General features: G+C 38.0%; 1 protein-coding gene and 1 pseudogene across 2 annotated transcripts; one reads left to right on the top strand and one right to left on the bottom strand.

The window, feature by feature from the left end:
- The first annotated feature begins 426 nt into the window (after positions 1-426).
- LOC122277717 (E3 ubiquitin protein ligase DRIP2) lies at positions 427-8,784 on the top strand. Of its 2 annotated transcripts, XM_043087814.1 has the most exons (8): positions 427-566; positions 2,616-2,734; positions 4,238-4,337; positions 5,110-5,392; positions 5,632-6,071; positions 6,167-6,217; positions 8,101-8,173; positions 8,376-8,784. In XM_043087814.1, the coding sequence occupies exons 2-8, from the start codon at positions 2,632-2,634 to the stop codon at positions 8,544-8,546; spliced, it is 1,221 nt and encodes a 406-aa protein (XP_042943748.1). In that variant the 5' UTR covers positions 427-566; positions 2,616-2,631; the 3' UTR covers positions 8,547-8,784. The 2 variants fall into 2 exon arrangements, with proteins under 2 accessions (XP_042943748.1, XP_042943755.1); XM_043087821.1 differs by lacking the exon at positions 2,616-2,734 and having other exon boundaries at positions 441-566.
- A 1,968-nt stretch (positions 8,785-10,752) lies between these two features.
- LOC122300547 lies at positions 10,753-27,094 on the bottom strand (annotated as a pseudogene).
- Positions 27,095-27,730: the final 636 nt, after the last annotated feature.

Here is a 27,730-nt window from a genome sequence, read left to right as displayed (position 1 = left end):
AGAGAGGCATACTTGACATGATAATGAAGACCTTCGTGTTCAATAAGTCCTGCCAGAAATTATCAAGTATAAAGATGAGCAGATCTGTAATAGATGGAAAACGTAGATAGGCGAATGGTGCATCCAATTTATAGTGTTTTTTCCTTAACAGGAACCGATTGCCAATGCGAATGGGGACACAACACAGATCAGATCTTGAACCCCATCTTGTGACAGTTTTGCATGAATATTAATGATTTTGGACAAGCTAATCATCGATCAATTTGTTAAATTTATGAAAAATCAGGATCTAAGAGAATAAATTCCATGCATAGAAATAAATGATCTCTTGCATGAGTCACCAGAGCTTCACACGTAGTACACAAACTACACGTATCGCTTCATTAGAGTCCACAAAACGTACGTATACGCACATACATTTAGAAACGCTTTTCTTAAAGGTGGAAAGTAGGACAGAACAAGATCAGTTTAAAGATGCATGAAGATCAAGCGAAATGAGAGAGTAAGAGGAGGAGCACTGCACAATGACATCAATCTAGAGATCATAGAGATTTACTCAACACCGGGTATGTTCTACTCTTTCTTTTCTCTTTTTTGGTGCGGCCAAAATTAGTAGAGATATCAGAGCATAAACCTGGCATTGATGAACCTTCAACAAGTTTTTCCTCTCTTCTTAAATTATTAAATGATCACCAAACTAATTCATTTTTGAAGCATAGCACAAAAGGATTTCAAAGCAAAAAAATCATACTTAATTTGCAAGCTGATCAGAAACGTTTCTTTTTTAGTTCATAAGTGGCTGATCATATATATATATAAATATATTTGTCTCCTAGTTTTTTTCTTCATGCATGGATCATTGATGTTAAGTATTATTAGATCCTTGTCTGGCCACAGATTTTCATCTTCTTCCTTCTTTCTTTAGAATCATTTTTTTTTTTCTTTTTACCGGAAACACATGATGCATTTCTTTCTTACCCGAAGAATTCCATCCTCACCAGTCACCAGACCATATTGCATGAGAGTCTGACAAATATGAGACAGTGGCCTGCCATTTGGAAGCACACTCTTGTAGTTTCACCTCCAAAAAACCAAAACGTCTTTCCAATGTTACAACTTACTTACATGCAATCTTTGTCTTTAACTGGCCTGGACTCTTTTAACTCTATGTTTTGTTGTCAACTCCTGGGAAAGTCACAGATTACCAGCCTAATTATGTTGCCGTCTGAAACAAAATAAATGACAAACAACCAAAGTTGATAAAATCAAGATGCAAGACAAATGGGTCTGGTAAATGAGCATTGTGGGTTATTAATGGAGTGAAGTTTCCCTTGTATCATTTGGTTGGTTAGAAGAAGACATCAAACAGATAGACACAAGATTTGATCAGAAACGAAACTAGTATTCGATATTTGTACCCTCAAATTCCTCTTCTTCCAAGGTCGAATCCAGCAATATCTCTTCGGAAAGCCTCTGCGAACTCGTTCTATTTGCGCATCCTTTTCCTTTTCCATTCGTTACATAATACAATATTTCCAATTGGTTATGCATAGGGGCTGTAGAACTCAAAGCATTTCATGTGTCAGATGTAGACTGCTCATGCACTGGCACATAACATGCAGACACTGCAGGGGTTGGTGATTCAGAATCATGTTCATACTTAACTTTGACCATTAAACACCATTTTCAAGCACCATACACACTACTCTCTATCGTGTATAAAAAATGCATACAAACTGCATGAGTTACCCATCTTCATAATCTGTGCCCCGAGCCAGCAAAACCATCCAGGTGAGATAAGATCACAGCCGTTCATGCAATCATAAATAAGGGGGTGGGCTCCACTTGTATTTTCCAGATTCTTAATTTTGTTTTTTTTTTAGATGCCATCTCAGAAGAGCTGGGCAGCCGCACCCTCTAACAGCTTTGACTTTGCTCAAAAATAATTAAAAAAAAAAAAAAAACCAACCGGACCACGTTCACGTGACCACCTCGTGACATGCTAATGTACGCCGGCTGCCCATTGCGACGCCAATGAGAACTCAGCACATAAGAGCTTCTCAGTTCTCAGGCACGAGGAATTAAAAAACGATATGACGTGGAGAAACAGATGGCGCAGGTTAACGCCGCAGGCTCCACGAGCGCAACCTATTGGCTACCCCCTCCTTAGATAGAGGCATCCCACTCGATCTCGAACTCATTCGGCCTTTGTAACATACACAGGAAACATTAGTTATATATAAGGGCTTCATAGTTCATGGTGCTATTTTGATACTGTTTCTAACTATCTATAATTGTGCCTCGAACGTTTCATCAACCTCTTTGCCATTGTCCAAATCGAATAAGAACCACGTCGAAGACTCCAAAAATACCCACGCTCTTTTTTTTTTTTTTCTCGCCTACCTAACGGAAGCAGAGCCAATAGAAGAAAATTGTCGAACGCTTAACGCATCCATTACTATCATTTTGTGGGGACGATTTTTCTTCGTGATTGCCGTTGTTTCTGGTCCAGAACGGTGGTAAAACTCATGATTTGTGGCCTGTTGTTGACATGCATCATGTGGGTACGTGAATAAGGAGGTGTTTATGTTTTTTTGTGCGTGTGTGGGGGTTAGAGGACGAACAAGCCAGATGGTGAAGGTACAGAGGGAAAAAATCGCCGTATGCATGACCTGTCCTTTATGCAATAAGCTCTTCGAAGACGCCACCACGATATCAGAGTGCCTTCACACCTGTGAGTGGCTCTCTCCTCCTCATCTGTTTTTCAAGGTTATGTTCCTCCAATTTCTGAGTTTTTCTATCTTGTTTTAAGTAGTCTATTCGTTCCTTTTATTCCTGAACCTTTATGTTTTGCGTTCTATGTTTTCTCGGCATTTGAAGTTTTCTATCTTGTATATACTCTTGCTTCTGAATCACTTCTTTGATCTGGGTGTTTAAGTAGTCGATTCGTTCCTTTTATTCTTGACTCTTTGTGGTTTACGTTCTATGTGTTTTTGGCATTTGAAGTCTTCTATCTTGTATGTATTCTTGTTTCTATATCACTTCTTTGATCTAGGTGAATTGTAATTCATGTTTTTGGGACGCTGATTTTCCTGATCAATTGCATTCTTGTCGCTTTGTTTCATTGTTAGTCGACTTGAATAATGCACTTCATGTTAGTAATCGTGTCGGGTTTTGCATATATCCGAGTATTGGCAGACTTGAGCTTTGAGATATAATAATTTGTAGACGGAAACAAGCAAGAGGAAATTTTGAGACTTCCCATACGATATTTTTTTTCTAGTTTCTTTCATGAACGATGACCATTTGAATCTATGGCTTATAACTTGGATGGTCTTATCATAGCTAGCTATTGCCTGTATAAGTTAGTGAATGTGTTTGGCGAATATCAAGGACTCGAGGGAACAATAGTTAGTGAATGAGCAGGGCAAATCAAAGCTATCAGAGTGGACCCTTGTGACTAGGACGGGAAAATGTATGGACAGGAGTTTCGGATTGTGCCCTTGGGTTGGGGAGCAGGACCTAGAGGAAGTTGTTTAAATCCTCTGGAAATCTTGTTGCCGCTTGAGCAGAGGGTTCTACTGACAATTGGAACGGCAGCTTCAGAGGTGGATCCTGTCCCATTGTGTTCTTGCGCTCCGATTGATAAGTTAGTGTATTCCAGTATGAAGTCATTGAATTGAGTAATGCGAAAAGTGAAGGAGTATCAATATTGCTTGAGAGGAAGGGGGGGATAAGTTACTGCTCTTAAAAATGATTTCAAATAATTCCCATTGTAACATTGACTAGTTTCTTTGGAGTAAAGGTCTAGATGTGAAGATCTTGCCTTTTATAATGATTGAAGGGACTCTAATTGTAACATTCAGTGGTCCCTTTGGAGGATAGGCCCGGTATGGCTTAGAATTTTCTTGGGTCATTACAATATGGTTCAGGAACACTCTCTAGGAATGTGATATGCATTGCTTCAGTATTTGTTTCTGCTGATAAGGCTTTTTAGTTATGTGACTTGGGATCTGTCTCTCTCTGTTCATAAGCTAAGATAAAATTTTCTTTTCCACACAATCTCTGGTTTCCTTACCAGTTTTTTGGTGAAGCATCTTGTCTGCATTTAATGGTGTGGTTCCTTTCAGTATAACTTACACTGCAAGTTGGATGAATAGCATTATAAGTATCTACTAAAAAAGGTATCCATTATCAAACAATATCAGGTGTTTGTTATTTATAAATTTGATCACAGTTTGCAGGAATTGCATATACGAGAAGTTAACAGATGAGGAGTTGAATCACTGCCCCGTGTGCAATATAGATTTAGGTTGTGCTCCACTGGAGAAATTAAGGTATTTCATCAGTACTCCTACAAATTCAGAAAATTAAGAATTTGGCGCCTCTTACTATTTTTTGAGGTTTATTGAGTTATTAGTGCCTAAAAGAAGTGATGGATTGGAAGCTGTTCAATGTAAGAATATTGGTGGGCTTACATACTTTGTCAAAGTGAAAGTTTCATGTCAAAGCTCTGTTCTGAAAGAGCATACTTTGTTGAAAGTATGCATCTTTGTACTGAAAATGGCGTATTTTTCTAGTGGGAGAAGTTAGTTGGGTTGGAAGCCCTGCAGGCTATTCAATTGTTGATCAACTAGTTTAGTAGGGTTCATTCTTGTTGAAACGTAGTTCATTCTGCAGGATAGCTGGTATATTGTTTCAGTGTCCTGTTTTGTAATTAGTAGGTCCCATTTTGATGACCTTAAGATATTTTTTTCTTTAGATATTGCTGAATTCCGTGGTCTACTTGGGGCTTCTTCTGACGCATTCTGGTTTATTAATGGAAAAATAATTGATGTTAATTAAATCCATACTGATGACAGAGATACCTGGATGAACCTCACCACTCCCCCCAACCCAAGGGTTCATAGTGTTGATTGCTTGCCTACGTGAAGCCAATTCTGTGCTTGAGGCCGCAGTTCAGTTTGTTCACTGTATCGTATTTAGAAATCATTTTCATAAAATCTCTACATCGAAAGACAACAAAAATTGAAAAATGTGTTAATGATTTTGACCGTTGGAATGTTTTGTGTTTGTTTGAAGTAGCTATAATTTTTTGCTGATTTGCAGGGCAGACCACACTTTGCAAGGCTTAAGGGCTAAAGTCTTCCCTTTTGGAGAAAAAGCTGATTCACCTGAGGTGATGCCCTCAGTTCCATGTTCAGGAAAAAGGAAGGAGAGATCTCTCTCTTCATTGGGGGTCAGCACACCTAGACTATCAGCCCGGCCCGGTCTGATTGGAAGAAGATTAAAATCTGCTGCAAGAAAGTCCCTTGTTCTACAAGACTCTAATCTTTTTGTTGATGAATCTGTTAGAAAGGAGGAAGACAATAAGAAAGTGGGAATTTGCCATGTAAGTTTAAGCTCAACTGAGACTATGTGAAATTGTGCAAAATAGACGGCGGGTAAAAGAAGAAAAACTTCAGTTCTGGTTGGTCTTACAAAATTATAATATTAACTTTCTCTTAGTGGTTTGTCTAAACAAATATGAAGTTAATAACTTGGGCATTTTGCATTTCATTCTCTGAACATTAGTATGTGTTTGCTTTAATTTATAACATCTTCCTTGCCAATTATCTTTTCGTGATGCAGAATCCTTCTAATGCTGAGTCATCTAAGCAATACATGTCTAATAAAGGTATTGACTATCCTGAACCATGTGAAGGGAAAACTGATTTGTGGAAATCCATAAATTGCCTGGTGGAAGCTGCAAACAAAACGAAATCTGTTAAATTTACTGTAAATGGTACATTGGCAAAACCGGCACTGCCTGATGCTCATGACAATGAATCAGATGTGCCTAAAGCCAAAAGAAAGAGACATGGTCATAAATCAAAAGGCCATGGTGATGGAAATGACCCATCTTCTGTACCATCAGGATCAATGAAACCTAGAAAGTTCCAAGGTTCTCGACAAAGAAAAGCTGCTGCCTCTGAGGGGTTGCATATTACAGGACAAGCTCTTGATGTGAATAGCAGGCATGACAGAAGACTTAGTCCAATCTGGTTTGCATTAGTTGCTTCTAATGACAAGTGAGATTTCGTTCCTTTCTGTGTGATAAATAATTGATCTTAAACAGTTATTCTTATCTCATATATTGAGTTTTAATTTTGATTAATGGTTTCAGGGATGGATATGCACCCCTGCCACAGATATCCTCCTGCTACTTGCGGGTTAAGTGAGTATTATTGACCCTACTTCCAGCCATGTAATTCTGTTTTTGCTTTGCTTAATATTTCTCCTTTTTTATTTATCATATGAAAATTCCATGGTTAAAACATCTCCCTGCATCATCTTCGTCGATTTTGGTAGAAGTTCCAGAGTTCATGAGGCATGTTTTGGTATTTAGCAAATACTAGTATGTTATTGATTTGTTGAACTTAATACACTCTTTTCCAGGTTTGTTGCCTGTTGAAGCATGAAATTTGTCCTATCCTTTTTCTTGACATTTTTACTTATCAAATATTATAGTGCTTTCTGTGAGTATATAGAAACTATGCAGCTAATGTCACAATGTGGGTTTTGGTAAAAATGCTTTCCTTTGTCACATGGTTTACGATGAAACCAAGACTTCGTACAGTCCATCTGAAGCTTTTATTCAGTAGCTGGAATCATATGAATATTGCTATTTTGACTTATTTTCTAGAATGCATATATTCTACCATTTCTTTAAATAGAATTTAGACAGGGAAGTATTCCAAGCAGTCACACATTAAGGGCATTCGGCCAAGCTAATATTCAATCGAGAAAATCTATCATCATAGATTTTGTAATTTCCAACAACTTATTGACCAACTCCTTTTTTTTTTTATTTTTTTGAGGAAAACAATAGTATCCAAATTTTAAGACATAACAACTATGAGCATTTTAAGGTGGCACATTTTGATCAAGGAAGGACAGGTAACCTAACAACCAGGAACGTATTAATAGCTTTAAAACTAAGAAATAGAGGATATGAATCAAAATGCAATTGTTTGCAGACAAACTGTGCTGCAGAAACCTTACAACCGTCCTTTACTAAAATAAACTTTCTAGACAAACTAATTAAAAGAAAAGAACAGAAACGGTGGTTGGTTAGCCACATGCTGTCGTGTGGATTATTAGAATATTTTGTGCATACATTTGTATGCGAGCGCATTAATTTTGGTAAACAGACATATAAATGGACTTGATCTCTACTGTTTTGTTAACTATGAAGCTGAATTTATAGGATTTACTTTTGTAAGGTACAAGATACTTCTGATTTTCGATGTTTCCTATGAAGAGAGGTTTATAACCTGCATTCTTCCAGAAGAATATTCCTTGTCCATTTTTTATTCTAGAAGCAGGAAATTCCTCTACTGTGTATTCAGTGCCTTTTCTCATCAATAAGAACCAATAAGATAGTTAATTATTAGCCTTTGTTGTTAAGTCTGACTGTCACAGAAATTCAGGTTGAACAATCACCGCCCAAACAGTTTCCACCAGTAAGTAGACTGAGGATGAACTTTGTAGACCTCCAACAAGTGGATCTATTAATGTCGTTTGAGTGCTCGATCTGAAGAATCTGATGAGATCTTCATTTACCGAAAATGAAATGGGACAGTCAACATGCTTAAATGTCTGAAGCCAATCATATTAGCACTCATTATTGTGTCGTTACGTTAGGTGTGAGACTCATGCATTTGAGTTCGTCTAATTATTTTGGTTGGCACTGACTTTCTGGGGTGCTGCAGCATATTTGTTTGGTTTGTTTGATTTTTTGGTTGGGCTTTGGCATCACTTAAAATGAGAGCCCCCTTTAAATTAGAGTACTGCTACACCCACAAAAAGATTACATAAAAATAATCTCACAAACTGACGTGGCTTCATATAGCCCGTTAGATCTACTTTACAATAAAAATAACTTTACAATATGACGAACCACATCATGCCACATCAATTTGTGGGATTACTTTTGTATTATCTATTTGAAGCTAGATTATTTCCCTTAAAATAAGTTCTACCTTGACTCCTGCAATTACTTCATTGAGCACATGCATACTCCCAATTTTTACTGACCTGCTCTTCAAATTGTCACAGGGATGGTAGTTTACCCGTTTCATTTATCAAAAAGTATCTTGTGAAAAAACTGGATCTTGATAGTGAGGCTGAGGTAACTCTTAATTAACTTTGCCCCTTTGTTGAAAAAGGAAGTGTGTATATATAGAACATCTTTTTCTGTACTTGGGTCATATTATCTCAACACGACCAAGCTGTTTCTATGGTGTCTCCGTATGAAAGTATAGATGGACTTGTGATTGAGGAACTATGGGAATTTGTTTGCTGAATGTCTCTGCTGTTAAAAATCCTTGCAGGTGGAGATCTTGTTGCGTGGTCAACCACTGATTTCTACACAGCAACTTCACAACTTGGTAGACTTGTGGCTGCAGACAAAACCAATATCAGAAAGAATATCGGCATCTGTGGGCAGCTCAGCCAAGTATTTTGTAATGGTTCTGTCTTATATTCGGAAGATAGCCACATGAATATGCTTCAATGATGTTTTTAGTTAGAGGCACCACTTTGAGGCAGCATGAGTCTTTCCGGCATACATGAATTGGCGTGGAAAATCTTAAATTTCTTCTGTTTTATTAAGACCACGCATACATATACGTGCTATATATACATGGCGCGCCATGTGTCGTGACTCGTGGACATGTCAGGGTTTATCTTCCTTAATTGACAAAAACTTGCTTCTACTGAAATGAATGAAGTATTATGGAATGGGATGCTTGTTTTAACTGTGAATATATATAACTTAAATTAATAACAAAAACTATAAACAATTTCCGTGCTCTTGTAATTCTTGAGGTTTTCAACTTCGTGAGTTTAATGTAATGACATGTACATCTCCCCCTCTTTTTAGTGTGTACTTTTTATTTGAAACTTGTGTTTTTGCCAAGCTAGCACTGCAATGGTTGTAAATTAAAGATTTTGACCGTTTATTGTTGTTCAACGACTCGTAGGACACGGCCGATAAAACGAATTGTTACGTTATTCATATGATCTTTTGTTGCCTGTAAAGGAAAATTGTGCTCTATCCTTTTCAGAAAGACTTAGCTAAGTAGCGCCACCTATCCGTAGGGATGACAATATGTTATACGACCTGTTAATTCAACACGAATACGACATGATAATAACGGATTATGCTTTAATCTTAATAGGTTCGGATTCAAACGGGTTGATCCGTTAAGACACGATTGCTTAACGGTTTGATAATAAGTCAATCGGTGTTGACCCATTATGACACATTAAAAAAATTAAAGTTACAATTATACCCTTATATCTAAAAGTAAAATTGTTAGAATTTCAATTTCGATATTTTTATTGATTAGATTGTAAATTTAGACTTGTATTTAGTTTTATAATTTTTATAGATATTGTGACTTTAACATTTATATAAAATTATGTTAAATTTAATCAGATCAAACAAATTAATTTCGAGTCTATTCAACCTATTTACATAAACAGTTTGAAACAGGTCGTATTATGTCGTGTTAATGTATTTCGCAATATTCACTAATGGGTCAAAACGGATTGATACGACACAACCCGTTATGTTAATAAGTCATGTTAAGATTTGAAATTTTAGTTTAACGGGTGAGATTAGAGTTGACCTATATAGTATAATATATATATTTTGATATAATACGAATATGATCCGTTTAACACAATTTGACACCTCTACCTATACGTACCTAATAATTTGTCTTAAATTTCTCTGTCTCACTTATATTTTAAAGTGATTTTCTTTAAATGAATATTAATATATTAAATTATATTATATACTCAACTTATCAATATACTTAGATATATTATTTCTCGACGTGGCAGCCACGTGATTAAGTTATTAAAAAGAAAATTGGACACGCGCGCGAAAACTCGTTCATTCATTTTCTCCGATTACGTCCATTTCACTTTTTCGTCCTCTATTACATTTAGGTTTTATTTGGATAGTAAAAATGTTTTATTTTATTTTATTTTATAATTATAATTTTATCAAATTTTTATATAAAATATACATAATAAACTATTTAATTTTTTAAAATTTTAAAATAATAATAATATTAATTAAATTAAATGACATTAAATTTGGTCTTCGTATATATATAGTACGTAGTTGATGAATATAATCAGATGAGAAATGATGGTGTGGATATGGATATAAGTACTGGTAGCCTATGGATAGAATTTTGTCCTTAACTACCCATGTTTAGGAATGTAATTGTTTTCAGATATTTTTAAATTAATTTATTATTATTTAAAAATTATTTATTATTATTTACAAATTATTTCAATCACTAATATTCACAAATCATTTAAGATATAGTTAATATCCAAAATGGAGCAATGAAATTAAAACTACTGTTGTAAGCTACAACGGCTCGTCCCTATTAGTCAATGGTCAGTTTTGTTAAATAATAATAAATTAATAATAATGATAAACACAAACCATTAACATATAAATTACTCATGTCTCGCCGGCCGTACCTATAAGGCACGTTAAAGCCAATAATTCAACTAAATAATTAAAACTCTCCTCATGATCAGCACAAGTAACTCCCGTCACAATTTTTATTTTTAAAAAAAAAAATGTTGTTTTATAATTTATTTTAAAAATTAAAAAAAGTAAAAAAAAGAAGAAAAGCAAATTATAAACAAAAAATTAGAATGAAAAAAAAAAAAGCGGGTATTAAAATGTGTTCATAACAATCCAGCCCTTAAATATGAAAGTTCACATATATACGATACCAAAAGGATGCCACTTATAAGTAGTGACAACCCAAGATTACACGCATTTCCACTCGGGAGACATTAATATAAAAAACTTAAAACAGAAATACGTAAGGGGTCACGTCACATGCACACACATCATCTTACAAACATTCCGGATGCCAACATTCAACCGCATGAATTTATTTAGTAATACCATTAGCCCTCTGCAGGAAGCTGGGGGCCATTTTTAATCATGCAGTGAGTTGCCATCACCATCACCATCGAATGTTGTGGCAGCACTTGAACCTGATATACGCCTCCATGTCGCGGAGACAGTCGGGGCATTTCACGTTCTCCAGGATTTTTCCACTGTACTTTGGGATATCAATAAAGCAGCATAAGATTTGAGAAGTTTCAAGAACCAGGTTGTGGTAGCCCATGAAAGAGACTTCAAAGCCCTTCCCCTGCACAAGCTCCTTCCATTTGTCGAACTCCTCCACGGTCTTCAAGATGGTTGTCCCACGGCTACTGAACACCACACTAGACCCTTTGCTGAGCACAGCCCATCCAGTACTCTCATTCTTGTAGGAGAGCAGCTTTTGGATCTCTTGTTGAAATCAACCCAAGTGTAAGTGTGAGTGTGAAATGAGTTTGGGTTTGCAGCCACCAACTCATGCTCACCCACCACCACCCACCACCACCTACCATAGTTAGGCCACCCACCCTCTCCCAAGTCAGAAGAAGCTGCAACAGGTGGGCTGCTCTTCTCCTATAAATAGAAGAGAGCTCTGAAGATAAAAAGCAGTGGGTAAAAGAGAGGAAGAGGAACGTGAGAGAGAGAGAAATAGAATTTTGTAGAGTGTTTTGTAAATCTCGTACAAATTCTATAAAAGAGGCTCCAGTGGACGTAAGCAATTTGCTGAACCACTTTAAAATTGTTTTGTGTGATTTTCGGACAGACCAGAGGCACAACAATTGGTATCAGAGCTCTGGTTCGAGCTGTCTGAAAATTCAAGTTGCTCAAAATCAATTTTTGACAACTCCAGGGTGTTCCTCGCGTTGAGACGAATCCGTTGCCGCAAACGGAATCGAAAACGGAGGTCGGAGTAGCTCACACGCGCCCCTAGAAGGTCCGCGCGTGCACTGCTGTCATCCACGCGCCCCCACGCGCGTCGGAGGAAGAAGACGACTGAACTACACGCTCCCACGCGCCCTCACGCGCTCCAGAGGTTGAAGACGCGTGGCAGACACGCGCCTCACGCGCTCCCATGCGCCCTACAAAGGTTCAGCGCGTGACATACACGCGCCTCACGCGCTCCCCACGCGCAGACAGTACTGTAGCGCGTGTAATACACGCGCCTACTCGCCGCCCACGCGCACTGTTCAGCGCGTGCATCCCACGCTCCAGACAGATCACAACCGTCCGTTTTTCAGATCCAATTTCGGCTTGATCTAAGCCATTCGGAGTCCGATTTCAACAATCAAATAGTGCTTTCTTACTATTTGGATCGTTCCGGACTCATCCGTACGGTTAGAATTTTGAAATTTTGAGTTTAAATTTTTTAAAATTCAAATGGAAGGATCTGGAAGAGACAGGAGCTCTGAACATTCCAGTAGCTCGGGACGTCGGTCCACTGTGTCAAATGCCAAGTTTGAAGTTGAAAAGTTCGATGGAACAAGCAACTTCGGCATGTGGCAATGTGAAGTCATGGACGTGTTGATCCAACAAGAGTTGGATATTGCGTTGGGAGGAAAGCCAGATGATATGACTGATCAGGGTTGGAAGAAGCTTAGTACTCAAGCTTGTAGTACAATCCGATTATGCCTTACCAAAGAACAAAAGTATTTTGTCATGAGAGAGACAGATGCTAGGGTACTTTGGCAGAAATTGGAGGATAAATTCATGAAGAAGAGCATTGAGAGCCGTTTGCACTTGAAGAAGAAGCTCTTCATATTCCAATTTCGTGAAGGTATTTCAATGTCTGAACATCTGAATAATTATAATCAAATTCTTGCTGATTTGTTAAACTTGGATGTTAAAATCGAAGATGAAGATAAGGCTTTACTACTGTTGAATTCCTTGCCTGATACATATGAGCATTTAATTACTACTCTATTGTATGGGAAGGAAAAGATTAGTTTTGAAGATGTATCTAGCTCTTTAATTAGCAATGAGTACTGGAGAAAAGATAAACAGGTACATCAAGATACATCAAGTGAAGCGCTAACAGCAAGGGGGAGACCACAGTCAAGGTATCCCGGAAGGAGGAAAGGTTTTCATTCGAAAACCCGAGCCACATCGCGTGGTTCATCAGTCGGCAGAAAACTCGCCAGAGATGAGTGTTCCTTTTGTCACAACAAAGGACACTGGAAGAAGGATTGTCCCAACCGGAAGGGACAACAGCAGAATCAACCCAACACAGCCAATGTTGTGGACAGAGATGACGAGTCAGATTTTGCCTTGGCAAGTTCATCATCCATTTGTCGTTCCGATGAATGGATTATGGATTCCGGATGTACCTATCATATGTGTCCCAATCGGGACTGGTTTACTGATTTCACAAAGATTGATGGTGGAGCAGTACTTATGGGCAATGATAGTGCCTGTAAGACTCAAGGAGTAGGTAGCATTCGGTTAAAGCTGCACGATGGCAGCGTCAAGACTCTGACAGAAGTTCGGTACGTTCTGGACTTACGGAAGAATCTCATCTCACTGGGATCTCTGGATTCAAAGGGATTCAGAATCGCCATTGAAGATGGAACTCTCAAAGTACTAATGGGAGTTCGGGTGGCAATGAAGGGTTTGAGGCGAGGAAACTTGTACTTCTTGCAAGGAAGTACTGTTGATGGAAGAGCTTCCACAGGCTGTGAGAAGCTAGATGAGACTGATGCCGACACCACCAGTCTTTGGCATATGCGTATGGGACACGCAGGAGAAAAAGCTTTGCAAACACTGGTGAAGCAAGGCTTACTCAAAGGTGCCAAGACATGTAAACTGTCTTTCTGTGAGCACTGTGTATTGGGGAAGCAGAGGCGGATCAAGTTTGAAACCGCAGTACACAATACACAGGGAATTCTTGACTATGTGCATTCCGATGTTTGGGGACCTACCCAAAATGCATCTTTGGGAGGTAAACATTGGTTTGTAACTTTTGTTGATGATTATTCTCGTCGTGTGTGGGTGTATACGATGAAGAACAAAGATGAAGTGCTGAAAATCTTCCTTGATTGGAAGAAAATGGTTGAGACTCAGACCGGCAAGAAGATCAAGCGGCTCAGATCTGATAATGGAGGTGAGTACACTTCAGACCCCTTCATGGAAGTATGCCGGAGAGAGGGAATTGTCAGACATTTCACGGTACGAGGTACACCGCAGCAGAACGGTGTGGCAGAACGAATGAATCGTACTTTATTAGAGAAAGTGCGATGTATGTTGCTGAATGCTGGATTCAGTAAACAATTTTGGGCTGAAGCTGTGACCTATGCCTGTCACCTCATTAACCGACTACCAGCAGCTGCCAATAATGGGAAGACGCCCATTGAAATGTGGAGAGGTAAACATGCTACTGATTATGACTTTTTACACATTTTCGGATGTCCTGCTTACTATCATGCTAAAGAAAGTAAGCTTGATCCTAGAGCCAAGAAAGCAAAATTCTTGGGCTTTAGTATCGGTGTAAAAGGGTATAGACTCTGGTGTGTAGAGTCCAAAAAGGTAATCATCAGTAGAGATGTTACATTCAACGAATCTGAGATGCTTAAGTCACATAAGCATAAAGATTCCAGTGAAGGCAGCAGTGATGGCGAAACATTAGATGATTCGCAGAGTGTGGAGTTTATTACTTCAAAGAAGTTGGGAAAGCATGGACAAGATGAGGTTGATAATCCAGTCATAGTACCTCCAAGTCAACCTGAGTCAATAGCAACCAACAGACCGAGACGAGAGAAACGTGTACCGATACGTTATTCAGACTATGTGACATATGCATTACCAGCTGAAGGGGGTGAGATCCCAACCACTTACAGAGAAGCCGTACAGTCCAGTGAACAAGTTGAATGGACAAAGGCGATGAATGAAGAGATGCAGTCTCTTCACCAGAACCAGACTTGGGAGCTTGTGCCGCTTCCAAAAGAAAAGAAGACAATTGGCTGTAAGTGGATCTTCAATCAGAAAGATGATCAAGCTGCTAAAAATGGAGTGAGATACAAAGCTAGGTTGGTAGCCAAGGGCTACGCTCAGACAGAGGGAATTGACTACAGTGAAGTATTCTCTCCTGTTGTGAAACATTCATCCATTCGGATATTGTTAGCTTTGGTTGCACAATATGATCTTGAGTTAGCACAACTTGATGTAAAGACAGCTTTCTTACATGGTGATCTGGAAGAGGAGATTTATCTGTCTCAACCAGAAGGATTCAAAGAAGCTGGCAAAGAGAATTGGGTATGCAGTCTGAAGAAATCTCTCTATGGCTTGAAGCAGTCACCTCGACAATGGTACAAGCGTTTCGACCGCTTTATGTTGGATCTGAAATACACTCGTTGCCAATACGATCATTGTGTATATTTCAGAAAACTTGCAAATGGATCTTTCATTTATTTGCTTTTATATGTAGATGATATGTTAATTGCATGTAAAAGCAAGGGGGAGATAGATCGCTTAAAAACTCAGTTAAGTAATGAGTTTGAAATGAAAGATCTAGGAGAAGCACGAAGAATACTGGGAATGGAGATCAGCAGAGATAGGGTGAAAGGTATAGTTCACCTTACTCAGAAACAGTATCTGAAGAGAATACTGCAACGATTCAACATCGACTCGAAGACGAAGCCGGTGAGTACTCCTATGGCCCCATATTTCAAGCTCAGTGCATTGCAGTCTCCTAAAACCGATGAAGAGCGAGACTACATGAAGAATGTACCATATGCAAGTGTTGTTGGAAGCTTAATGTATGCCATGGTGTGTACACGACCTGATATCTCCCAGGCCGTTAGCTTGGTTAGTCGCTATATGCATAATCCTGGAAAGGTTCATTGGCATGCGGCTAAGTGGATTCTACGGTATATTGCGGGGACCGTAGATGTTGGTTTGAGGTTTGAGAAGAGTGAAGATAGTCTAGTAACTGGATATGTTGACTCAGACTATGCAGGTGATCTTGACAAACGTCGATCGACAACTGGTTATGTGTTCACTATGGCTGGAGGACCAGTTAGTTGGCGATCAACTTTGCAGTCAACAATTGCACTATCATCAACTGAGGCTGAATACATGGCTGTAACAGAAGCCGTGAAAGAAGCTATTTGGTTACAGGGATTGGTAACAGATTTGGGCTTTGAGCAGCAAGAGGTTACCGTTTACTGTGACAGTCAGAGTGCAATTCATTTGGCCAAGAATCAAGTATATCACTCTCGAACAAAACATATAGATGTCAGATTTCACTTTGTACGTGAAATATTGGAAGAAGATGACATCAAACTTCAGAAGATTGGCACTGAAGATAATCCAGCAGATATGTTGACGAAGGTCGTCACAGGGATCAAGTTCCAACACTGTTTGGACTTGATCAGTATTGAACACTGCTGAGCACCCTCGGGTGCATTGGAGCGTATTCGATAGCAGAAGTCTCTCATGTCAAATAATGTGGTGCATTCATTTGAAGAATGAATCAGTTTGTAAGTATCCTGGTATGACACACTTGGGTGGAGGGGGTGATTGTTGAAATCAACCCAAGTGTAAGTGTGAGTGTGAAATGAGTTTGGGTTTGCAGCCACCAACTCATGCTCACCCACCACCACCCACCACCACCTACCATAGTTAGGCCACCCACCCTCTCCCAAGTCAGAAGAAGCTGCAACAGGTGGGCTGCTCTTCTCCTATAAATAGAAGAGAGCTCTGAAGATAAAAAGCAGTGGGTAAAAGAGAGGAAGAGGAACGTGAGAGAGAGAGAAATAGAATTTTGTAGAGTGTTTTGTAAATCTCGTACAAATTCTATAAAAGAGGCTCCAGTGGATGTAAGCAATTTGCTGAATCACTTTAAAATTGTTTTGTATGATTTTCGGACAGACCAGAGGTACAACATCTCTAGCATCACAGCGTCTGCCGTGGTCTTCCTATGAGTCGCCGAAATGAACATACTCTCAATGCCGGTCCAGAAGCGCCCTGGAATTAGACAGTGGGTGTCGTCTCCTTTGCTGCCCTTTCCTACCAACATCAACTCTATGGAAATCTGTGCCTTTTCCTTTATCACCGGATCACTGGCAAGAGCAGTTGCTGCTTTAGTAAATTGTTGGATCCACTCGTCCTTGCCCCCATAGAAAAAGATATACTTCTCCTCTTTGATCTGTTTTCAAAGACGTACATCTCAGTTCTCAATCTAATTCCAAAGCATTATGAATTACCGTTCGAACTTAACGCCAGTAAGTTTTCAGTTTTTTTTTTTTTTAATATTTTAGAAAGACACCAATATATTTAAAATTACTTCTTCAATTATTAAGTAAAAAAAAAAAATTTACAAAGTGGTGGAAGGGAGCGGTCAATGTAGAGGGCAAAATAGTTTTTTCCTAAATTATTTCTTAATTCAAATGATTTCTGCGCAAGTCTGAGACAATTGATGATACATTTGTGTACGTGTATGTGCTGTGCCCGTGGGTGCGCTAGATTCTTGAAAGAAATTTACCCAGCTCTCAATATTTGGGTTAACGCCAGTTGCTATGGACCCAATCCAATCCCTGTTACTGGAAAGGGTTTCTTCCTGTGCAGTGGTGAAGGGGAAGGCCTTGATTTTCCATACCCTGATCATGTGGATTGCATTGTCACTTTCAACCTTCCCTTGAGGGCTCAACACCACAACGGAGGGCTTACCCTTGAAGTGCCACTTCTCCTTGATGAACCTGATGCCGGCTATTGGGTAAAAATACTGCACTACGTACCAAGGCATCTTGGCCCGCAGCCTCTCGAACTTCTTTTTCAGGTCCTCCGTCCATTTTTCCACAATTGGAATCCATACAATCTTATACCGATCCTTCTGACTTATTAACTCATGAATTGGTTCGAGAATTGAAATGTCATCATCCGAGATATCTAGCCCCGATATGAACAGTAAGACATTCTTCCCCTTCAGCACCCCATCAATGTTAACCTGTTTAGTTATGACATACATTTAGAGATGCGGAGAAACCCGTGTGTTAGAAACGATCGATTTCATATAGAAAAATATTTTACTTATAAAGGGATTACATAAAAGTAAATCCGTAAACTGATATGAATTGATGTAGAACGTCAGATTGTAAAGTTACATTAATTTTATTAAACCACATAAATTTATGAGTATATTTTGTATAATTTTTTTATATTTGTAGTAGTTCTCTTTCATATATAGAAAAGTAAACTATTGTTAGTGTGCCACTTATGCATGATCTATAGCCTGAAGATTTCTCAAAGAATTTGGCCATACAGAAGTCGCTCTTGTAGCTTTATGAAAAGTGATTCTCACATATGCAATTATTTTTTATCGTCGAAAGTACTGTTCATTTCCCACTAATTTAAAGGCCGGCCAGCCCGGTGAATAATTGCATATATTGTTCAGAGATTTTTAAAAGCGGTCACTGATCTATGAAGGATATCACTCAGATCAAGTAAATTATATATATATTTACCCCAAATAGAATCAGGACTGCGCGCATATATATATATATATATATATATATATATATATATATATATCGGTTCTAAATAATTGAAACCAGTCCTAAACTAGTGCGATACCCCTTTTTAAAATAGAAAATCAATTTAAACAAAACATGACCGGTATATAAATTTGTAATTTTTTATATTTTTTACATTATATTATATATATTATATGTTAAATTACTAATTAATATAACATGAAATTCTAATCATATTATTCAAATCTACCAATATAATATGTGAGATAACATAAAATTAATCTTATAATTTTTAATATAACATTTGATATAACATATAAAATTTAATCTTATAATATATAATTAATAAAACATAAAACTTTAATCTTATACATAAACATTAATATTAAGTTATTAATATAAACTTATTATATATATATATATATATATGTATATCAACGATAAATATATTTTTACACATTTGATTATATATACTCATATAAAAAATCTAGAACTTATATAAACTATAGTTATATTCATCAATACTTTACTAGTATATGTTAATTATTATAAAATAATGCATTTATACTATAATATAAATAGACTAATAGTATAGCATATGTAAGCATCATATTATTACTAATATAGATAATCCGTAAAATTTAAAAAATAGACCATATTATACCGAAACCGGATAATGAATCGATCCGATATTAGTTCTTAAATTTTTAAAATCGGTATATACCAATTTAATTTAAAAAAATATATATATAAAATCGGATCGAATGAGACCAAATACACTATGAATTAATTCAATATGGTAGTTTTGTCAAGTCCAACCGTATTTATTATGTGGTTGTTATTTAAGTGATTGATGTAATTGTGTATTTAATTGGACAGCTCTGTTACTCTGGTCTGGCATGTATATGCTACTTTATTAATAGATCGACATGTATATTTCTACAGAAGCGCGCGTACCAGATTTTTAGTAGAACCATCAAATAGCTGCTGCACATTGTCCTTAAAGGAAATCAGTCCCTTAAATACCTCTACGACTTCCTTAGGGCTTCGAAAAAGTTCCGCGATCCTCAATAATATTTAGCCTGTGTCTCATCTGCAATGCATTAAAACCTTTCATCATTATATATCAAGTCCATTTTTAAGGCAATCAATTATTAAGAAGTGAAAAATGAACCAACCGAAGCTTGCATTCTTTCAAGTAGCAGCCAAGAAATTAAACTAACCTATCTGTTGTTCGCTAATCGTTATCTGCCACCTAAGTTGTGAGACGATCGCTTTGAGTTTCTCACAAAACTGGGACAGTTCCTGTTTCTTGTCCCTGTATATCAAACACGGTCATTTTGACACTGGCAAGATTGCATGCATACACGACTATATTAAAAAGCTTAAAAAACACTATACTAAGGCTTAAGAATATTGTAAGATCAATCGGCCAAACCGTTTGAATTATTTTAAGATAAATTGTTTATATGTAAGAGAAACTTAGTACGTTCTAAAATTTTACGTACCAAGCCTTCGATCAGATTATGATTTGGTAATGTACTTCTAACTGAGGGTTTAATTGGCATATGCAGAGTGATGTTTGGTCTGGACAACAGCTTATTCATCACTTACCCAAAAATGAGAAAACATATATGAAGCACTTACTCATCGCTAGTGAGGCAACAAAGCTGAGTAGTGCTGGCTACGATGGTGATAATGGCCCAAAAAACATCCAATCGAATATGGTCCACGCCAGTTGACAGAGCTGGCACATCCTTTGTGCTATAATTTGATAGCTTCTTTAACTCAAAGATGCATTCAATCACTTCCAGTGTGGTTTTGATGACAATGTTAAGTTCAATTAGAGCCTCCCGATGTTTCTCTAGATTTGGTCCCTTTAAGAGGATAGAAACCCGCCTCAGGGTTCCCAATGATTTGGCGAGTTGGTCCGAGGACTGATTCTGAGCAAGCAGCCAGCTGAACTCCCCATAGTCCAAAGCAAAAGCCGCTAGGGTCAGCACTGCCTTTGCAACCCAAGAATAGTTCGATAATTTCTTAAGTATTGACTGGGTTGTTTCGTTAGCAACTTCTTCACTAGGATCCTTGCATTGCATCTGACAATACATATTTGATATTGTAAAAACGTGTACATTGGTAACAAAATAAAACCAAAAGTTAACGAAAATCATCCAAATTATAAGCTGATCATTTTTTTCTTTTTGAGAAATACTATTTATCATTCCCATATCACATACCATGTGATTTGTTATTTTTATCCTTCTATCCAAGCACACATATTTAATAGAAGCACCCATATTTACGTAAAGGGAATGATAAGTAGAATTTTTCAAAAAAGAAAAAGAAAATGAGCGTGCTTTGTAATTACCTCGCAGGAAATACTCTTGAGTGTACACAGGGGTGGACTAAAGCTTGCTTTGGGGATCTTCTCGTCCAAATGCGCTACCGTGAATGCTTGGCTACCCTGTTGCGGGCCACAAGTGAATAAAATTGAAAAAGAGAAGATGAATACGTGGGGGCAAAAAAACAGCAAAACTAGATAAAATAAAAAATAAAACAATCATATATATCTGCCTGCCTCATTTAACTGAAATGAGTTCATCTCATCTCATGTATACAAATCATGTGCTAAAGCTAGCGTTGCAATCGGCAAAACCAACCGATAAAATAGAAGTGAGCATGTCGTGATATATGCTTTCTAGTAGAGAAAGAGACCTGCCTCCTGTCCTGCTTTCCCTGTAACCTCTTGGTCTGATCCATTTTTCGAATAAAAGAAAAAAGAGTTTGACCGACTAGCCAATTCGCTTAGAGTGTCTTAATCAAGCATTGTAATAAGCAATATTATGTTTTCGCTATGGTGTAGCAGAAGAATGGAGTGAAACTGTGGGAAAACCGAACCTCCAGTACTCCCAAAACTAAAACGTTTTTCTCAAGATATAACAAAAACAAAGAATGAGGACTCTGCTATTCCCTGCATCCGAGACACCTAAGACAAAGTTTCTATCTATTAGAGGCTGAGCAACAACTCTGCTCCACCACCTGCTGCTGCTGCACTGCACCTGCTGTACTACTTTTGTCCCATGTCAATGGCCACTACACTGACCCACCTCAGCTGCACATTGTAGTGGAATAGGACATTGTACATAGAATATTCCTTATTCTTTTTGTATGCATTATACCAGCTCAATGTATATATATAGTACTGCTTTGTATACTCGAAAAGGAATGAAATTAGAGAAATTCTCTCTCAATCTTTCTTTTTGTATACTCGAAAAGGAATGAAATTAGAGAAATTCTCTCTCAATCTTTCTTGCTTTAATCCTTCTTGTCATCTTTCCTCTCAGTTTTGACATGGTATCAGAGAAGGTCTTATAGTAATCCTGCTTCATTTTTCTGTTCAGGCTTCTTCACAATACATTCATAACATTCATCCATTTGTTCACATTCAACTCCTTCAATGGAAGAAGAAAGTTCATCCAGCACCCCACCTGAAACAAACAACCCATTACATAACTTCCTACCCACTGAGAATCCAAATAGCCCCTTTTACCTTCATCACAGTGACAATGCCAGCTCTGTGATTGTCTCTCCACCTCTTACAGGTCCAAATTACCTCTCTTGGAGTAGATCATTCTCACTATCCATCTCAATCAAGAATAAACTTGGATTTTTGGATGGAACCATCACTACACCAGAGTTGATTGACCCCTTGTATCTCCCATGGTTAAGATGCAACAACATCATCCTTTCATGGCTTCTTAACTCAATATCCAAAGAGATAGCTTCCAATGTCCTCTATATCAGCTCAGCTAAAGCAGTATGGGACAAGCTGAAGGTGCGTTTTGCTCAGCCAGATAATGTCAGGATCTACTAGCTTCAACAACAGCTTGGCACCATTGTGCAAGGAACTCAAACTGTTAATGAATATTTCACTCAGCTGAATGCAGTTTGGGAAGAACTCAACATCTATAGACCCGTGCCTTGCTGTTCATGTGGCCTTTGCACTTGCAAAGCCTTGAACTCAGTAGGAGAGGTTCAGCAGTCTGATAATGTCTTCAAATTCCTTATGGGGTTGAATGATTCTTATGAGAGCATTAGAGGACAAGTCATACTCATGAGTCCTGTCCCTTCTATAGATAAGGCTTTTTCTTTGATTCTACAAGAAGAAAGGCAGAGGCAAGCACGGATTGTAGCAATACCACCAACTGAATCTTCAGCTTTGGCAGTTTTTAACAATCAATTTAAGAAAAAGGAGAGACCTGAGCTCACTTGTGGACATTGTGGAAAAACTGGACACAGCCGTGACAAGTGTTATAGGTTGATAGGATTTCCTCCAAATTTTAAGTTCACAAAGCAGAAACCTGGACACTTCAACAATCAAAATTTTTCTGCTACTCATTCAGCTAACCAAGTAATTTCCCAAGGGCAGGAGAAGGAAGTGATGGAAGCTCCAAACTTAACACTCTCGCAGTCTCAAATCCAGCAACTCATAGCACTGGTCAATAATCAAACACCACAGCTAACTCATAAGCAATCATCTCAAGCACCTCAGTCCATCAAGACCACCTCAAACTCGAGCAACAACCCTCCTACTCACTCAAATATGGCAGGTATACCTTCTTGCTCCTCTGTAACTTCAGAATCATCAACATTTGGCACAAATCAGTACTCATCACTTGTGCATCATCAATCATATGAACCTACCAACATCCATTGGATCATTGACACTGGAGCAACAGACCATATAGTCTGTTCTCCATCCCTTCTCACAACCATCACTTGCATTGCCAATGCATCAGTCCAGTTACCAAATGGGACATGTGTAGAGGTCACACATATAGGTGATGTCCATCTTTCAAAGTCCATCATTCTCACAAAGGTCTTATGTGTTCCTTCCTTCAAAATCAATCTCTTATCTGTTAGCAAACTCATTCTTAACCCTCATATTTGCCTCATTTTCTTAGATAAGTTTTGCTTTATACAGGCCCTCTCTTCATGGATGACGATTGGACTAGCTAAACTCAATCATGGTCTATATTATCTCCTTCCAAACCATCTTGGCTGCAGTACTTCTCAACAGATTCCCAAGACCCTATCAAAACTGTCAAATGTTTCAGCTTGTAATACTGTCGATGAACAGTCCTTTGATTTATGGCACCTTAGATTAGGACATCTATCCAACCAAAGAATGAATTTAATTCATTCCTCTTGTCCTAATGTAAAAGGGTGTGATCAATTATATTGTACTGTTTGCTCTTTATCTAAGCAGAAACGTCTTCCATTCCAAACAAGCATTACTTCTACAGTTTCTGTTTTTGAGCTTATTCACTGTGACATTTGGGGCCCATACTCTCAAGCTTCCTTGAATGGACATCATTACTTCTTAACTATTGTTGATGACTTTAGCCGAGTTACATGGGTATACCTAATGCAATTCAAATCAGAAGCTAGATCTCTCCTACAGTCCTTTGTCCTTATGGTTCAAACTCAATTCAACTCCAAGGTTAAAAATGTTAGAACTGATAATGGATTGGAGTTTCAAATGTCTGATTTTTTCAATTCCCATGGAATTTTACATCAAAAAACATGTGTGTACACACCCCAACAAAATGGAGTTGTGGAGAGAAAACAACAACATTTAATCACTGTTGCCCGAGCTCTACTCATTCAAGCCTCACTTCCCATAAAATTTTGGGGAGATGCAGTTTTAACAGCTGCACATTTGATCAATAGAATACCTTCACCCATCATTCATAACAAATCTCCATATGAGATATTATTTTCATCTAAGCCTTCTTACAATCATTTGAGAGTCTTTGGGTGTCTTTGTTTTGTGTCTACACTCAAACATAATAGGACTAAGCTGGATCCAATAGCCCAAAAATGTATCTTTCTTGGATATCCAGCAGGAATTAAGGGCTACAAAGTGTACAACCTTGATAATCAAAAGACCTTCATTTCCCGAGATGTAGTGTTTTTAGAATCTGAGTTCCCTTTCAAAAACACAGATTCTAAGAAACCTGCACCTTACTCAAGCTCACAAGATGTTAGCATTCCTCCTCCATTGCCTGACTAGCTATGCTACCCTCAAGAACTTTCACAAACCACTTCCCTCCAAACACCTCCACCTCAATCAGACCTTTCCCCTCATTCTCATTCTCAATCAGAGGCCTCCACTCCTCCCTCTCCTTCACTCCATCAACCTGAAGACACTGTGGTATCACCCCCACCCATGCCTTCACCACACACTCCACTTCGAAGGTCTGACAGAATAAAGTTTAAACCTTCTTACTTGCATGATTATCACTGCCAACTTGTCACCAATCCATCTCATTCATATACTTTTCCTTCTTCCACTGAACACCCAATATCCCATCACCTTTCATACCAGCACCTCTCCTCCTCACATCAAGCCTATGCACTGTCACTTACACTCATCTCAGAACCAAAAACTTATGAGGAAGCTGTGGTTCATGAACATTGGCAAGCTGCCATGGCTGCTGAATTGAAAGCCCTTGAAGCAAATGGCACTTGGTCCATTGTGCCCTTACCTCCTGGAAACAAGCCAATTGGTTGCAAATATGTCTACAAAACCAAACTAAAATCAGATGGCACCATTGATAAACACAAGGCAAGGCTTGTAGCTAAGGGTTATACACAAAGAGAGGGGTTTGATTACCAAGAAACATTCAGCCCAGTAGCAAAAATGACTACTGTCCGTGTGTTCCTTGCTTTGGCTGCAATTTCTGGATGGCACTTAGAACAACTAGATGTTCACAATGCATTCCTCCATGGTGACCTTGAAGAAGACATTTACATGGAGCTTCCACTAGGTTTTCAGCTCAAGGGGGAGTCTCAATCCAAAGCTCAAAAACTGGTTTGCAAATTACACAAGTCCTTATATGGCCTAAAACAGGCCTCTAGGCAATGGAATTCAAAATTTACAGCTTCTCTCCTTGACTTAGGTTTTAGTCAATCAAAATCAGACTACTCTCTTTTCACCAAGAATGATGAAGATGGTTTTGTGGCACTCCTTGTATATGTTGATGATATCATTTTAGGGAGTAATTGTTTGAAGGCCATAAAAACCATCAAAGACCACTTACATAGGCAGTTCAAGATTCGAGACTTGGGACATCTAAAGTACTTTCTAGGTTTAGAAATTGCAAGGTCAGCAAGTGGCATTCATGTGTGCCAAAGGAAGTATACTTTGGAAGTCCTTGAAAGTGCTGGTCTACTTGGATGCAAACCTGCTTACACTCCCATAGAGCCAAATCACAAACTAGCACACTCCTCAGATGACTTGCTGTTGGATATCACTGCATATAGAAAGCTGGTAGGAAGACTCATTTACTTGACTATCACAAGACCAGACATAACATATGCTGTCAATGTGCTTAGTCAATTTCTAGACAAACCAACTCAGGCACATCTTGTTGCAGCTCATAGGATACTTAAGTATCTTAAAGGTTCAATTGGGCAGGGAATTTTCTTCTCTTCAAAATCATCATTGCAGTTGAGGGGATATAGTGATTCAGATTGGGCAGCCTGCCCTGAGACTAGGCGATTAGTAACTGGTTTCTGCATGTTTATTGGTGATTCAATGATCAGTTGGAAAACCAAGAAACAGGCCACGGTATCAAGATCTTCAGCAGAGGCAGAATACCGAGCATTGGCACATGCAAGCTGCGAGATTGTTTGGTTAAGAGAGCTCTTGAAGAACTTCAACATAATACATTCACAACCTGTCCAACTCTATTGTGACAGTCAGTCAGCCATCCACATCACCAAGAATCCAATTTTCCATGAAAGGACCAAACATGTGGAATTGGATTGTCATTTTGTAAGGGAGAAAGTCATAGCTGGAATCATTTCACCCATTCATGTAGCTTCCAAGTTTCAGCTGGCTGACCTTTTCACAAAGGCATTACCAGGTCCATCTTTTCATTCACTATTGTCCAAGATGGGCACCTTAAATATATATGCCCATCTTGAGGGGGAGTCTCAAGATATAACAAAAACAAAGAATGAGGACTCTGCTATTCCCTGCATCCGAGACACCTAAGACAAAGTTTCTATCTATTAGAGGCTGAGCAACAACTCTGCTCCACCACCTGCTGCTGCTGCACTGCACCTGCTGTACTACTTTTGTCCCATGTCAATGGCCACTACACTGACCCACCTCAGCTGCACATTGTAGTGGAATAGGACATTGTACATAGAATATTCCTTATTCTTTTTGTATGCATTATACCAGCTCAATGTATATATATAGTACTGCTTTGTATACTCGAAAAGGAATGAAATTAGAGAAATTCTCTCTCAATCTTTCTTTTTGTATACTCGAAAAGGAATGAAATTAGAGAAATTCTCTCTCAATCTTTCTTGCTTTAATCCTTCTTGTCATCTTTCCTCTCAGTTTTGACAGTTTTTGCCTCAAAAGAGTAAATTTGTAGTACCATACCAGGACAGCATTATCGATGATCTGGGTGGCACTCTTAAGGACGTTTTTGACGATGATGAAAAGAGACTCGACATCAAACTTTTCATCATCCTGGAAATGCGTTGCATTAATCTGTTTCAAGATCTCGTTGTCGGACCGGGTGAATAGGCTCAGGTTACCCTTTTTGGGTTGCTGTAAAGAAGCTTTGGTGGCCATGTTGTGTTACACGAAAGGATGGGTTTGAAGTTCTCTTTGGGTGAGGGCAGTAGATGCGAGTGGCAAAGATGGTGTTGTTTGATGCAATCAGCTGGCGTCGTCCATTTATATAGCCACAGGAGCGGTGAATATTATAAAAAAAATCCTTTCATTATCAATTTTTTTTATCATCATTTAATCATCATATAATCACGTGCTATTAAATAATAAGTTCACAATTAAAATATAATAAAGAATCTATAATTATTTAATATTATATTATAAAATAATAAAAAAATAATGAGAATTAAAGTATCATTACTCGAACTGATGAAAACTTAAATTTCTATCCTATGTCCTTGCTGGACCATATATGTTATATATGCACTTCTTGTACTTTTTGAAACTAGCAATTATTATTTCTCCAAAAATACCGCGCAATATAGTAATTCATTATATATATATATATATATTAATTATTTAATATTATTTACAGACGTAACGTATGTAAGATCTAAATCTGAATTGAGTTTTAATATAACGTATCACAAACGTGATCAATTTTTAAGTTTAATTTTATAAGAGATCTAATAATGATAGGTACAAATTTTAAATAAATAAACCTCGCACAAGCTTATATATTATAAAAAAGTGGGT

This window comes from Carya illinoinensis, chromosome 1 (assembly GCF_018687715.1).
Source record: "Carya illinoinensis cultivar Pawnee chromosome 1, C.illinoinensisPawnee_v1, whole genome shotgun sequence".
NCBI classification, from domain to species: Eukaryota; Viridiplantae; Streptophyta; class Magnoliopsida; order Fagales; family Juglandaceae; genus Carya; species Carya illinoinensis.
Note: the sequence above shows the minus strand (reverse complement) of the source record. Positions and strands in the feature narration are given on the sequence as shown.

What these genes read in the sequence shown, in the direction of transcription:
- LOC122277717 (XM_043087814.1), top strand. Translation starts at nt 2,632, where the DNA reads ATGGTGAAGGTACAGAGGGAAAAAATCGCCGTATGCATGACCTGTCCT. An exon ending in AGAAAGTGGGAATTTGCCAT is followed by an intron (nt 5,393 to 5,631) that starts GTAAGTTTAAGC and finishes TTCGTGATGCAG; the next exon opens with AATCCTTCTAATGCTGAGTC. An exon ending in TTAGTTGCTTCTAATGACAA is followed by an intron (nt 6,072 to 6,166) that starts GTGAGATTTCGT and finishes TAATGGTTTCAG; the next exon opens with GGATGGATATGCACCCCTGC.